Genomic DNA, 15,362 nt, shown 5'->3' with positions numbered 1-15,362 from the left:
CCATTTTCCAGCTGAGAGACACTTGGACTATTTCTAATTTGGGCACCTAGGAGTAAAGCTGCTAAGAATATTTTTGTACATGTCTTTTTGTGGAATCAAATTTACCTTTCCACTCTCGATAGTTTTCTTTTTTTAAATAACATTTTATTGTGTTTTAGGAGAAAGTTTACTCAGCAAATTAGGTTCCCATTGAACGATTTCTATACAGATTGTTACATTTTTCACAATGAGTCAACGTTCTCTGTAATTGCATTCTGGTTGTTCCGTTTCCAGTGCTCTAGTTTCCCTGCCCCCTTATCGTCTCATCTTTACTTTCAGAGTGATTGTCGACCTTTTGGTCTCATACAGGTGGTTTTTCAATGGGACACCATCCTCACGGGTAATATCCTTTATTTTGTGTGCCAACCTGTTATTTGCTCTAAAAGGTGACCTCAGTGGATAGTTTCGGTTCAAAGTTTAAAGAATAACTCTTGATATTTTTCAATAAATGGTTTCAGTGCCACAAGACTCTGGCTGTTATTAACAATCTATGTTAAAGCTTGCTTTAAACAATGATTGTTTTTCTAAAATAAATATCTATTAACTGTCTGAAAAAAAACTCTGCATACCCAGACTCCACCCGAGACTAGACCTCGTTGGGAGTGGAGACGAGATGTGTGCCTGTTTTTAACGTTTCACTGGTGTCCAGACGAGCGTCCTTTCAGAGCCACTGTCTCACCAGGCGGTGGCCAGCCCATGTCTGCACTGTATTGCAGCCACATCTCCTGTTGTAAGTATCTGGTCTGGGCTGGTGACGGTGGCTAATCAAGCAGAAAAGGGCTTCATGGAAGGATGTTGACTAGTTCATGGAATCAATGAGGTGGCAGAGGACCCGAGTCCAGGGGTCACTGGGACCCGCAAGATCCTGTCACAGGAACACTCTGGTTTGGATACCACCACCATCACCACCGCCTCTGGACGCTTGCTGCTACCCCAGCTGGGTTCCGCTACTGCCTGGCCCAGAGAGCACTCGCCTCCACACCACAGCCCACCATGGTGCCGCGATATTCTCTAGCAAGCCCCGTACCTGTGCGTCTCGCTCTCAGGAGTCACTGTCCTGGGTGGGGTTGTCTGACGGGCTTCGCGTAGACCACGAGACAAGCTGTAGGGGCCTGGGGTTGGGAGAGGGATACGTGCGTCCTTTAGCCACCAGGGTGGCGAGGCAAGCTCTGCCTTCTGTGACAGGGGATTCAGCCCAAACAGGAAGAGGATTCATGGGTAGTGGTGTGCCAGAGACCACTGCACTGGCTCTCGAGAGCAACTGGCCACCTCTTCCCATCACCAGGGTCAGGAACGTTCTGTCGGTAGTTTGAAATCAGCCGTGGAGGGAGTATTTACACCACACGAATGAGCAAATGCTACAAGTCAGAACATTTTTTTTTTTTTTTTTGAGAGCACACCACTGGTTAGTGCACTGTGCATCCAGCGTAATCCTAAGGGCATGATCATTGCTCTCTGCAAGTCAGAGACCCGACCTGAGTTGAAAGAAAGAGAGAAAGAGAGAGACAGGAAGCTCACACTTGAAGCCGAGGTGTACTTCTGCTTCCTGGGTGGTGTAATGATTAACGCACTCACTGCTAACCAAAACTTTGGAGGTTCAAGTCCACCCTGAGGCTCCTTGGAAGAAAGGCCTGGCAGTCTACTTCTGAAAAATCAGCCATTGAACAACAAAACATTTGTTTTTGGTGTGAACATTGAGAAGAACACCTGGAAAACCATACAAAGAGGTTATCCACAGGGATCGAGGCTACGATAGAAGGATTCAGGGAGGGGTTTTCACTTTGTATATCTGTATTTATTTATTTATAATATTTGAAATTATATAATGATTTTATATTATCTCTACAATCATAAAAAGATATAAAATAAAAAATAGCCAAACACACACACACACACACATATACACACAGATTGAAAAGAAATACCTACCCAGTGCTATCAGGACTATGAGGAGATGTGTTGGCAGGCTGTGTGGAAGAAAATCTGTAACAATATACATCGGGGTATTATAAACAGTGGCAGACAATTTATGTCTCTTTTTTATTCTTTTTGAAATGGTCTGATTTATTTACAATGAAGGAGTCTTGGTGGCACAGTGTTTAAGTGCTCGGCTGCTAACTGAAAGGTCGGCGGTTGGAAGCACCAGCGGCTCCGCGGGAGAAAGACGTGGCAGTCTGCTTCAGTAAAGATTACAGCCTGGGAAACCCTCTGGGACAGTTCCACCCAGTCCTGTAGGGTCACTGTGAGTCCGAATCGACTCGACGCAGTGGATTTGGTTTTTGGTTTTATATAAAATTTAATACCCTGATTTATTTTAAAAAGTGATTATATATATTCACAGAATCAAAGGAATGATTTTCCTTAAAAACAAAACAAACCAATGACTAACTTGCTTCTGAAGCGGGTTCCAAAGTCTCTCTCACGTCTTTCTCTGCAGCGCTTCCCAGGTACAACTAACAGTTGTCCTGGTATCCCTGACCTACAGAAGCCCTTTCTAGCGCTCTCTGGGGCAGTAAGACTGAACCCACAGTCTGCAAATCGTGTTTCCAAAGACTTTCTAACACTGTCTTAGTTGTTGTCAATCGGGGAAGGTCATCTGGTTTGGAAGGGCCATGTATGGAGGGCAAATTCCCGTAAGGGACTTCTTTTAAAATTCTGTGTGTGTGTGTGTGTGTGTGTGTGTGTGTGTGTGTGTGTGTGTGTTTTACCTTAACAATAAATTTAAGCATCTAGGTTTTGGGGGACTGAGGGACACGCGCGTGAAGAGGCCTCTCGGTGTATCGGTCGTCCCTCCTTGCCCTGAGCCAGGCCTGCTCCTCTAAAGGCCCACCGCAGACAGGCAGTTTTCAAACGAACAGTTTCATTTTGAAATCTGGGTGTAACATCTAACGTGTGCCAGAGACTCGCAGCCAATGACGGCGACAACATGAAGGAACGCTGTGTATTCCCTGTCCCCTGAGCAGTCACACCCCGTTAATAACGTGTAAGGAGGGCAGTGTGAGGGGGAGTACGGCAGTGACTCAGAAAACAAAGCCCCTTTGTTTTATCCTATTCGGGTGATGTGGGGTCACATTCCAAGGCTTGTCGTGCTTTATTCTCTAGTGTGCTCAGTGGCCGTGACCCCAGGCTACTTACACATCGTCACCAGACTTCTAGGTCCAGGTGACAGCCCCTCCCATGGGGTCAGAGCCGTGGTCTCAGACCTGCACCTGTCAGACAGCGGTGTCCCCTCCTTTCCACCTCTAGGGCTTCAGACCCTGAGGCTGGGGTTCTGCTCAAGGGGGCGCAGTTCACTCCAGCCCCATGACCCCACCCACCTTCTCATTGGGGTCAATTCCCTTTGCTTTCCTTTTTTTGACCCCAAGTATGTCTGGAAAGCCGTTAGCGCAGCTGGCACTAAATAACACCTCGTTACGTGCTCAGTAAACCTGCTAACCAGTGTCACTGTACCTACAGCGTGTCACTTGGGGACACAGGGGTGTGGACCACACGAGGTGACACTCAGAGGGGGTGATGCCAAAATGACTGTCTATAAAATGTTGGTGCAGTGTTTCCGCAGAAATATATTACTTTTTATAAAATTATCCCTGTAGTTAGTTGTAACAACAAAAACATTTTTTGTAAGCCCAGCTTACATGTATCAACATACCTACAAGGCTAACACTCTATGCTAATTTACTTCTTCAACCTTTTAACGCGCTCCACAGAGCTGTCGTTATTATGAGGGCGCGTCAAATCACGTGGTTTCGTCTGCACGCGCTACCGCGCTGTTGTTTTTGTTGCTACCGTGTTTTTATAATGGCTGATTTTGTCAAATTTCTGGTGATTTAGCTACAATATTGTGGTAATTAGTATTTGTGAACCTATATCAATAACTTTTTTGAGACTAAAGTAGTAATTAAAGGACAAGAAGGGCTGATATACGGGAATTACAATTTAGAAGTAACATTAGCACAAAAAACATTAAGGAATCTGTACAGTCTGGTACGGGAGGAGGTCCATGGGGGGGAGACACAATGAGTTACTGCACTGGGTGACATCAACCCTGGGGATGAACTTGTTGCTACTACTCCTATTATTATTACTACTTCTAGAAGTCCGTTGTTGTTGTCAGCTGCCATCAAGACGGCCCCTGACTCATGGTGACCCCATGCGCAATGACATGAAATGCCGCCCAATCCTGCTCTATACCCATGATCAGCTGTGGATCATATTGTTGTCATCCATAGGATTGTCATTGGCTGATTTTCAGAAGTAGATCGCCAGGCCTTTCTTCCTAATCTGTCTTAGTCTGGAAGCTCTGGTGAAAACTGTTTGACATCAAATAACACTCAAGCCTCCACTGACAGACGGATAAGGTGCATCGGCCAGGATTTGAACCAGATCTCCTGCATGGAAGGCGAGCGTTCTACCACGGAGCCACCACTGCCTCATCCTGGAGGTTTACTTAAGGAAAAACGACAGCGACAACTGCAGACGTGTGTGTTGTCAACGCTGGGTTCCTCGGGGGGCCGTCACACAGTCTCCAAAGTAACTAAGTGAACCGACTGGGCATTGTCCCTTCCACTGCCCCAAATGCCTGTGCGCCAAAGGGGAGGAAGACAAGATTTGCTGCGTGGGTGTGTCTGCACTGTAACGGCTGATAAAAATGGCTCCAGGGGCTCAGCTGAGGGCTTGTGTGCCTCATTTGACCCTCACCGCAGTCCTGTGAGGTAAACACCCTTATCATACCCTTTTTATAGATGCGGAGGTTGTTGTTAGGTGTCGTTGAATCAATTTTGACTCATAGCAACCCCATGTGACAGAGTAGAGCTGCCCCACTGGGTTTCCAAGGAGCGGCTGGTGGATTTGAACTGCTGACCTTCTGGTTTGCAGCTGAGCTCTTAACCACTGCACCACCAGGGCCTCCCAACGCAAGTTACGACAACATGCTGTGAAGTAGCGTGAATCCTCATCCCATCTGGATGGTGGAAAAGAGAAGAGACACACGGACAGAGAGACACAGGGAGGATGACGTGTGAAGGCTGCATTACGCTGCAGCGGCAAGCTGAGGAATGCCGGGAGAGATGAGCAGACGCTTCCCCTAGAGCCTTCAGCGAGAACACAGCGGTGCTGACACTGTGAGCTTGGACTACTCGTCTGCAGAACTGTGAGACAATAATCTTCTGTCCTTAGAATTCACCCCGTTTGTGGTTCTCTGTGATGGCAGCACTAGGAAACTAATACAGGCGCCCTGCCCCCCCAAGTTTAAAACCAGTTGCCATCGAGTGGATTCCGACTCGTGTGTAAGAGTGGAACTGTGCTTCACTGTGTTTTCAATGGCTGATTTTTCGAAAGTCGATCACCAGGTCTTTCTTCCAAGGCACCTATGGATGGATTTGAACCTCCAACCTTTCTTTTAGCAGTGGAGCGCGTTGACTCTTTGCACCACCCCTTGAGTTCAGATGACTAAAAACACTGTTTTGAGAAACACTTGCTGTCCTGGCACTTAGTAGGTAGATGCCCAGCAAACGACTCCCGGACAAAGGAGCGACTGTCTGGAAGGGGCCGGCAGCGCCCTCCAGCCCCCCTGGCAGAGAAGCCCAGCACCTTGCCCGGAGGCGCTCCTGGCCTGACTGAGCCTCATTCAGCGTCCATGTGCAGGGATGAGGTCAGGCGGTGACTTCATGCGCCCCAGCCTGCTGTTTGTGCCGCCCACCACAACCCGCTTGCTGCCGCCTGGATCTGTCCTGAGCTGACGCTTCGCTGGTGGAGAATGACATCTAGTCAGCTTGTGGCCGCGGTGGCCAAGACAGCTGAAACGCAGGGGCTTCTGAAGAACCCATTGTGTGTTAGTCGATCAGCGGGGAGCAGAGAACGCCAGTGCCCTCCCCCACCCACCTTGGAGCAGCGTCCGGCTCCCATACGGGCTCGGCACCACAGCCTGCGTCCTGGCGGGGCCGAGAGCCAAGACTGGAGGATGAGCTTAATGTGTTGTTGTGAGCCACCGGCGGGTAGGTCCCCGACTCATGGTGACCCTGTGCACAACGCATCCTCGTGATCAGTTGCGGATCTGACCGTTGCGATCCGTAGGGTTTTCACGGACTGATTTTCAGAAGTAGATCACCAGGCCTTTCTTCCTAGTCCGTCTTAGTAGCAAACCTGTTCTGTATCATAGCAATGCTCAAGCCTCCGCTGGCAGACAGGTGGTAGCTGCACATGAGGTGGGTGGCCGAGAATTCTACCTCTGAGCCACCGCTGTCCTCTCAGCTTAGCACAGAGCTCCTGAAGAGAAGCCCCTCAAGAAACACCAAGGTAGCACTAGAAGGGCTGGAAGGCAGTTTTGCTCATTCGAATGGACTTCGAATGGTGTCATCGGATGTTGTCATGGGCCCTATTAATGAATTGCAAGAGAACATGGGCATGATTGAGTGCGCACCGTTGCTTTCTTAAACGATCATCGTCTGCATGTATTATGATGTAAATCATGCACTTCTAGCCAATGGAGGAAATTACGTGAGTAGAAACAACAATAAAATTTGAAACCACAATGACAATAACTAACGCTTATGGCCACCACCTGTTCGTCAGTTTGTCACACCGCGGTGGCTTGCACGTTGCTGTGATGCCGGAAGCTTTACCACTGGTATTTCAAACAGCAGCAGGGTCACCCATGGTGGACGGGTCTCAGCGGAGCTTCCAGGATAAGCCCATGAAAACCCTGGATCACAGCAGAATGCTGTCTGATACACTGCCCGAAGATGAGCCCTGCGTTGGAAGGGACTTAAAATACACAGTAGATGCAACAATGGGCTCAAACACACCAACCAATGACCATGAAGATTGCACGGGACCAGGCAACATTGCTTTTTGTTCTACACAAGGTTGCCGTGAGTTGGAGCCAACTCGGCAGCACCTAACGGCAGCAGCAATGGCATGGAGGACCTACGGGTCCGGGCGCTGTGCTGAACCGCTGACACGCACTGTCTCGTTTAACTCCCATTGAAGTGGGTCCTGTTGTTACCCTGATCTCAGAGGTGAGAAGACCAAGACCGCCAGAGTCCAAGTAGCCAGTCCAAGGTCACAGGGCCCAACCAACAAGGGCAGTGTGCTGACAGGTTTAAAGGGAAGAAGGAATAGGAGGGAGACAGGGAGGATGAAAGAGGAGATTGATATCTGATCGCACCTGGACACAGCACAGGCTCCTGGGGGTGGAGATGAGGGCAAAGGAGGTGAGCCTCTTCCTTCTCCCAACTCCCCGGGGCTGCGGTCGGCCAGCCCCAGCCCAGCTTCAACACACCTTCCCTCACACACTCCCAGGGACAGCTTGTCTCAAAGCTGCGAGCTTCCTGCGGAGTTACTGTGGGGCCGGGGATGGCTGTCTGAATATAACATACAGAAGGCAACTTCTAATGCGTTCACAGCCCCAAGGAGTGGGGATGCTACCATCAGGAGTGAATTCCAAGGTTGTCTATTGATCAGTGCATCCTAACGGCCAGCTTTATTGATCTTGCTTCACTGGTGGTGGGTACAGCGAGAGAGCTGGGTTAACTCCTTACCGTGACGCTGCCTGATACAGCACAAGACTGTGGTGTGGGGATAACCAGGGCTGCAGAGCGGTCAGCTTCCAGGAGAACCGCCAGAAGCAAGCCAGCAAAACAAAACACAAAACAACAAAACTCCTTTGATTGGAAAGCTAGGTAGATAAATGTTTTCAAATCGTCTCCAAAGTCTTCTTTCCTGATTCCTCGTCCGCTCATCTCTGTTGTTTATAACCAGTTGCCGTAAAGTCAATTCCGACTCATGGCAACCCCATGTGTGTCAGAGAAGAACTGTGCTCCGTAGGGTTTTCAGTGGCTGATTTTTTGGAAGCAGATTGCCAGACCTTTCTTCTGAGGCATCTGGGTGGACTTGAACCTCTAACCTTTCTGTTAGCAGCCAAGTGTGTTAACCATTTGCACCACCCAGAGATTCGATGCTGAACTCTGTTTTTTAAGAGCTGTTTTGGACGACACCTAATGATCACTACCTGAAAAGCGAGCACTTCCTGTCACGGTGGCCGGGGGGTGTCAGGGACACTTAGTGTCTTGAAAGGTTGGTGAAGTCTATCCTCTGCCCCACGCACAATCCCTGACCAATATCTCACTCCCTCATTCCCTGATAGCAGCCACCACTCGGCCTGGGAACTTTGAAAATACAAAGTGGCGCAACCACAGCAAAACGCTACATGTGAAATGACCTACAAAGTCACCACGTGGCCTCAGGGGACTTCAGCTTCAGAAGAGGAGGAGTTAAGTGCAGCGTCTACTTGTCACGTGATGGGCTTGTGGAAACCCTCGTTAGCGCATCGACTGGACATGTCTTTTTCTTTCTAATTTTGTTGTGTTTTAGGTGAAAGTTTACAGCGCAAATTAGTTTCTCCTTCAAAAATTTATACACAAATTGTTTTGTGACACTGGTTGCAATCCCTGCAATGTGTCGGCACTCTGCCCCTTTCCCTTTCCACCCCGGGTTCTCCGTGTTTTCCCGTCCCTTCCTGCCTTCTCGTCTTTGCTTTTGGGCGGGTGTTGCCCGTTTGGTCTTATATGTGTGATTGAACTGCGAAGCAAGTTCCTCACATGGGTTATTGTTTGTTTTATAGGCCTGTCTAATCTGTCTAATCTTTGGCTGAAAGGTGGACTTCGGGAGTGGTTCCAGGTCTGAGTTAGCAGGGTATCCGGGAGAGACATGTTTTAACTAGTACTCAAGAACAGCTAGAGCTGGGTGTGGGGGAGAGAGAGGACAGGTGGGGGGCACAGTCTTGCCCTGAGAGAGGAGGAGGAGGAAGCAAAGGCACATGTGAAATGCTTAGACTCTGCTTGGCAACCGATGAGCACCGTGTTAGCTCTTGCTGACGCCGTTATTATTTTTATTAGTAGTAGTATCGTTTTATCACTGGTAGTATCATTTTATTACTACTAGCAGCATCGTTTTATTGCTGGTAGTATCATTTTATCACCAGCCAGGCTCCTTTCCCACCGCCGCCCCCAGCTGAGTTGGCTTTTCTTTTTCCTTCTTTCTTGTTTGACCCGGGAGATGAGTGTTCTGACCGGACCTTGTTATTTTGCTGTCTCCTGGCTGTACTACTCTGGCAACCTCTGAGGAGTCACGTACATGACATAAAAACTTCTGGGACACGATAGCCCTTCTGGATCCCAGTGCTGAGACCTACAGCGAATACTTCTGGGCCTGCTGCCTACTTCTCGCTCCAGATGCAGGCCCGCGTCAGGGGTCTCTCCCCTACCCCAGGGCTTTGGCGGGCAGCCAGCCCCAGTGGCTGGGGAGGAGAATGTCTCAGATCCATGGAAAAAACACCAAGCAGCAAGATGCCCAGGGTGTTGAGAACATCAGGATCCAGCAGTCAGCACATTTAGTCTCTACGTGAAAATGCTAAAAGGCTGCAAAGAAAGAGAAAGTCCCTTACGTTGTCCCCTCCTGCCTTCCTGTCCGTTTGTCAGCTGGAAGAAGTTGGTTTCTGAAACCCTAATGACACACGTGCAACCATCAGAGCAGCTCTCGAAGGGTGTGCCTGATGCTCCCTGTCACCAATCCCGGCTTCCCTCAGGGCAAGGGGGTGAGGCTAGCAGAGGATGTTCAGGTGGCGCAACCGCAGCCAGGTCAGCTGGCAGGGGATTGGCCCTAGGCTGTCTCCCTCCTGATGCCACACGCGGGGGCCCACAGAGGGCTGAGCAGAGAGGCTGGAAGAGGCCAGAGCCCGGTCATCTGGGGCTGTTTGGGTTGGGAACCTCCTGCTGAAATTCCTGTGTCCAGGAAATGTCAGCCCCACCAGGACAAACCAAGAAAGCAGCCCGTGCCCCGCCCCCCCAGCAGGTACAGCTTGTTCCCCCCCAAAACAGGTACAGCTCGTGACCCCCCAAAGCAGGTACAGCTTGTAACTCCCTCAGCAGGTACAGCTTGTGACCCCCCACCCAAAGCAGGTACAGCTTGTGATCCCCCACCCAAAGCAAGCACTGCTCCCGGGCATTGCTGCCTCCGACTAGCTCGGTGGCCTTGAACGGGTCTCCTAGCCTTCCTGGGCCTCAGCTGCCTTATCCGTGTAGGGAGGAGGGTGGACATGTGGCTTTTAAGGTCCTTTGCCCCACTGACATTCCGAGGGACTCAGAGATATGACTTTGGTGCCTGTGGCCTTTGTCCTGTGCAGTGACCCACCTGTGGGCCACCTGCGGGCTCTGCCATCTGTGGCCACATTGGAAGACCAAGTATAAAGGAGAAGTGCAGTCCCTCTGCTTTCAATCCAGGACTTTTTCCGCTGAGCATCGTGTAGCCTGCGGCGTTGAAGGACTTGCAAATGGTTAACGTGCTCAGCTGCTATCTATAAGGTTAGAGGTTCGAGTCCAACCAGAGGTACCTTGGAAGAAAGGTCTGGCCACGTGCTTCCAAAAAATCAGCCACTGAAAACCCTATGGAGTACGGTTCTACTCTGACACACACGGGTCGCCATGAGTTGGGATTTTTTTTGGTCAGAGCTCAGGGCCGGGCTTGTCAACACGAGCAGGAGGCAAGGGGGGACATTTTCTGATGGAGCTGTTAAACCTGCGTGCACAGAAAGAACTTGACTGAATTTTTGATCAGGCATTTCAGCGTTTACTTTGGGTGTAGTTAAAAGTTAATTTGTAGCTTCTCCGCAGTTAACGAGACCAGTTTGGATGTGGGTCCGGAGGAGTTTCTTGCTGCTCAATTCCCACGTTATAGTTGATGGGATAACCTGGACTGTGCTCAAAAACAATATTTCAAATGACTCTTCCTGCGACCAAAACCTTCTCGATAAAAGTGAATTTGTGCTTTAGGAAAACATGGCATTTTTCCCTCTGTCGCTCCCTGAGCCTTCTTTGGTTAATGTCATCTTTTTGTTGAATGTTTACTGAGTGTGCCGAGAGGGAGGGGCAGCGACTGCGCAGGAAGACACCTGTGGAGGAAAGGTGCTTTGCCGGCAGATGCTCTGTAGCCACAGTGACCAAAAGCATCGCTTTAACAGCTCTTCCTAACCCCAGCTACAAACGGAAAGGTTAGTAGTTTGAATCCACCCAGAGGCACCTCGGAAGAAAGGCCAGGTGATCTACTTCTGAAACATCACACCATTGAAAGCCTTATGGAACACAGTTCTACTCTGACACATATGGGGTCACCATGAGTCAGAATCGACTTGACGGCAGCTGGTCTGGTTTGGTTCTTACCAACACCTCGTTCTCGGCAAGTTCATTAAGTATCCTTGTGTGTTGGGGGAAAAAAATGTCCTCCTGGCTTGGCTTCCTCTCTGGCCTGCTTTCCTGAACACAGCAGGAGGCTCTAGGAGGTCCAGCTGGTAGGCTGAAGCACTGGGTGTTGACTGCCAGCTCACAGGCAGCATCCTATGCAGACCTGGGCAAGATGAAAACCCCCAAACTAGCTGGGCACCATGGAAGCATTGTCGCTCATACTCTGAACTTGGGCAAATTAAAACCTCTTCCATGCTTGGGGTGGAGACTCCCCCTTGATGGCCACACTCACTGTCCAGGTTGTATAGTTCACACCTGGTGTCACAAGTCCCCGTTAGAGAAGACCTGTGAATAGACCAGCACTATGGGTGAGGTAAGTCCCGCTGCCTTCAACCTGTTTACTGATTGCTCACCTGGCCTCCAGCACACATAATAGCAACGTAATATCTCAGGGCCTTGTGTATTTTCCCCTTAGGTTCTGCTCTCTGTGATCACTGGGACTGAAAGTTGGTTGGTTCGGTGCAGGGAACTTCTTTGGCAGTGAGCCACGCGTTCCTTCTCATCTTGCGTCTGAGACGTGGTGTACCCTTTCTTAAGAAGCCTGCCTAACACCCTCAACCCCTTCAAAGAACAGCTTAAACGTGATCATTCTACAAAAAGCCTGCTCCAGCTCACTACAAGTGAGGGGGTCAATCAGCGAGCTCCTTTGCAGGCGTGGCCTGACACTGCAGACGTCTGAAAAAATCACATCCCATCCTACATCAACCCCCTGCTCCACAACATACACTTCTAAACCTAAGCTTTGTGCCTGCGGGATACACTGTCATAGATCTGTGTGGAGAGGTTCAGCTTCGCACTGTCGACATGGTATATAATCATGTTTTATCTCTTGTATCCGGCAGGACTCCTGAGTACCTGCTGATGCTATTTTTAGGATATAATCTCCTTATAAGGAGCGTGTCTGTTTCTCTTGCTTGGCACAGTGACCAGCAAGATGCTACATGGAGGCAGACAACTTCAAGTATTTTGCGGATGTCTAAGCCAGTCCTGCATACCCTTATTAAATTCAGGCACAATCTTTAGCAGTTCTGGAAGGCACAATGTGGTGTGAGTTTTTCAGTTAAATAAAAACTCACATACAGCGCTTCTTTCCCACTAGGCACCGGGGCTTTCTCCCGTCCACAAGCAGAGAGAGGAAGAAAGACAACATCCAGCACCACCAGGCCCTTCCTCCTCCCTGGGGATCTTCGCTCTTTCTGAGACGGTTTTGAGATTATGGTCGCATCTAGGTGACAGCTGGGGTTGCAGGAGGAACTGCTGCTTTCTAATCTCCTAGAAATATAGGTGTCCCCCCATCCGCCCAGGAGGACGTGGGCTGGCTTTGATTTAGTTGTTAATTTTTCACTCTTCTGTCTCTTGTCAAGACACAAGGGAAGCAAAGACAGGCATCGAATTGACAGAAGGCCACAGCAGACTTTCACATATCACAAAAGCCTGTGACCAGGAGGAATGAGGACTTCCTCCCTGGAAGAGGCTGGTGCACAGAGCTGTTTTCTTGCACGCTGTTTCCTGCCTCCCCTTCGAGGAAACAGACACTTAGCCGCAACTGTCAACCCATCACTGTTGGGTGGACTCCCACTCATGGCAACCCTGAGTGTTACAGAGTAAAGCTGCTCCACTGGGTTTTCTTGGCTGTAAGCTTTACATAGGGTCTCCATGAGGCATAATCCTCTCTACGGCAACTAACAGCAATGACAATCTTTACCAGAGCAGACCAGCAGGTCTTTCTTCCACAATGCTGCTGGGCGGGTTTGAACCATCAACCTTTAGGTTAGTAGTGGAGAGTAAACCGTGAAGTCAATTCTGTCTTTCCAGCATCCCTTCCACCCCCTTAACATGTTTCCAAAGTGAGTGCTCGTTTTCCCTAAATGCCTCAGATCAGGCCGCGTGGGTAAAATTAAGTCAGTCACGTGTGAGTTTTCTTTAGTTTTCCCGAGGTTAAAGGGGAGGTTACTTCTCCACAACCGCTCCTTACCTTAAAACAGGGTTGGATTTAATGAACAACTCTGAAATCTAGTATGCAGTCTGCAGAATGGAGACTGTTAAATACTGCATATGTGTGAGTCAACACTCCACATTCGTCTTAAGACCACCAGTCAGACAGGGGAGCTTTCTTCACATCTTAGCAGATTTAAACGATGTGTAAGGTCTAATGGCCGAGGAGGCAAGCCAACCTTATTTAGACTACAGGGAAATAGCTCAGAGCTGTGTGACATTGCGTAAGCTTTTGTCCACTAAAATTAAAAAAAAAAAAAAAAGTGGATTTCTGAGATGTTGAGATGCAAAATAATTTGATGATGTGTCACTTAACCGATTCTGTGGATGAGGAAGTTTCAGTGAAAGAGAGGTTCCCCCAAGACTGGCTCAGAAATAATTGCTGGAATTGCCTCCCTCCCTTCTCTAGCCTATCCACCCACGTGCGCACCTACAGTTGTTACATTTTCAGCCCATGCTTGAACTTGAACTACAGTCGCCTGTTCATAGAATTCGTTTACAAATGGAGAGAAGAAGTTTCAAAAATTTGAACCCCAATCATTTGACTACTAAACTTCACGCCGAAAGTCTCAGTCAATCAGCATATGTGGGCACTTTTTTTCTTTAATAAACAAATCAGACGAAAAATGTAAGGGCTTTTAAATGATTTATTTTGTTGACTCTGCACAGCGCAATGAAACAAAGTTAGAGATAAAATTAAATGCAAGTTAAATTCGGCTACTACCAGCAGCAAAAAACCTTAGACGCCAAAAAAAGCAAGCAAGCTGCTGAAGGATGATAACATAAGCTTATGTAAAATAATGTTAACGCCTGTAACAAATCAAAACCTGTGATTTATATAGTTTTCCAATGGGCACCGCGGTGACAGGGAAGACATGCCAGGCGCATTTTTTAAAGACCCGGACCCCAACAGCACCGCGCAAAAAGTGCGGCCCAGCAGCCGCCACCGCAGCGGCATCGCCGAGCGGCGGGCGGTTGGGGGCTGCGGCGTCCTGTCTTCTGAGATGGAACGTTAACCAGCGATCGTGCTTTCTGACAAGCCCGCAACTGCGAAATGGAGTGCTACCTACTTTAGTAAACCGGGAACACCGTTTGCGTGAAAGGCGGTTTTTTTTTTTTTTTTTTTTTTTTAACAAGCTCAAATGTTGGTTATGCTACCTTGCGGGAGGAGAGGGGAAAAATCTCGAGTTCTAAACGGACGTCCTAAAACCCTCGGATTTAACAGCGAATAATCTCCCCAACAAAATACGTGGTTATGCGCTTCTCAAAAACAGCCCTCTAACAGCCAGGGTACAGAAACGGACCGACTTTCCAACCCACCACACCCAGCGGCCATGGAGTTGTCAGCGCGGCACCGCGGTGCCAACCGTCCGGTCACGGAGCGTCTGTCCGTCTGTGACGCTGATGATCTGCACCGACTAACTGGTTTTGCTTCAGCGTCTCGAAGTCCGGCAGCCTTCTTTGATAGGGCTTGGCCAGTGGGAACAAAGGTGCCTGCGGCCTGTGGCCGGGGAGAAGGAATAGAAGACAATTGGGGATCAGCCCCCCACCTCTGGCTCGGGGTGTCGCCCCTGCAAGCGGATGTGCTGGGTCCCCAGAAGGTCTCGCTTCGGGCTGGCCTCCTGCCCCATGTAGGGCAAGCCAATCGCCCAACCCCCGCACGGCGCCCTAAGGTCCACACCACCCTCGCGAACGCACAACTCCAAGGACCCAGAGAGCTGCGCGGAGTGGGGAGAGGGATGCGCGAGCTTCCCGCCGAAAGCAGCTGGAATCGACTCAGAACCGCAAAGAGCCCCGGCGCTCGGTTGAACCTCCGCTCCGGTCCCTTTAATTTTCCGGGGCTGGGGGCGGGAACGGGGTGCTGGACTGCCCATCCTCTGGGCGAGAAGGTTCGAAACGGCCTCCTTTCTCGGCCCGGCTCTCCCGCAGCGCTGGGGCGCAGAGAAGCTGGGCGGCGGGAGGCCGGGCCGGGGCGCGCCCCGAGGCCGGGGCCGGGGCCTCCCTCACTTGGAGAACTGTGCCTGCACGGCGGCC

The 15,362-nt window shown here is 49.8% G+C and overlaps 1 protein-coding gene across 1 annotated transcript in view; it reads right to left on the bottom strand.

The window, feature by feature from the left end:
• Positions 1–5,665: 5,665 nt before the first annotated feature.
• Positions 5,666–15,362, bottom strand: part of OLIG1 (oligodendrocyte transcription factor 1) — a 10,436-nt gene continuing 739 nt past the window's right edge. Inside the window, exons 2-5 of the mRNA XM_004386993.3 lie at positions 14,879–15,046; positions 14,654–14,829; positions 5,920–5,969; positions 5,666–5,784 (exon numbers count right to left, since the gene is read on the bottom strand). Coding sequence (XP_004387050.1) covers positions 5,666–5,784; positions 5,920–5,969; positions 14,654–14,829; positions 14,879–15,046 — 513 coding nt within the window. The remainder of the gene's footprint in view (positions 5,785–5,919; positions 5,970–14,653; positions 14,830–14,878; positions 15,047–15,362) is intronic.

Source organism: Trichechus manatus, unplaced genomic scaffold, assembly GCF_000243295.1.
Source record: "Trichechus manatus latirostris isolate Lorelei unplaced genomic scaffold, TriManLat1.0 scaffold00177, whole genome shotgun sequence".
Classification (NCBI taxonomy): Eukaryota; Metazoa; Chordata; class Mammalia; order Sirenia; family Trichechidae; genus Trichechus; species Trichechus manatus.
Note: the sequence above shows the minus strand (reverse complement) of the source record. Positions and strands in the feature narration are given on the sequence as shown.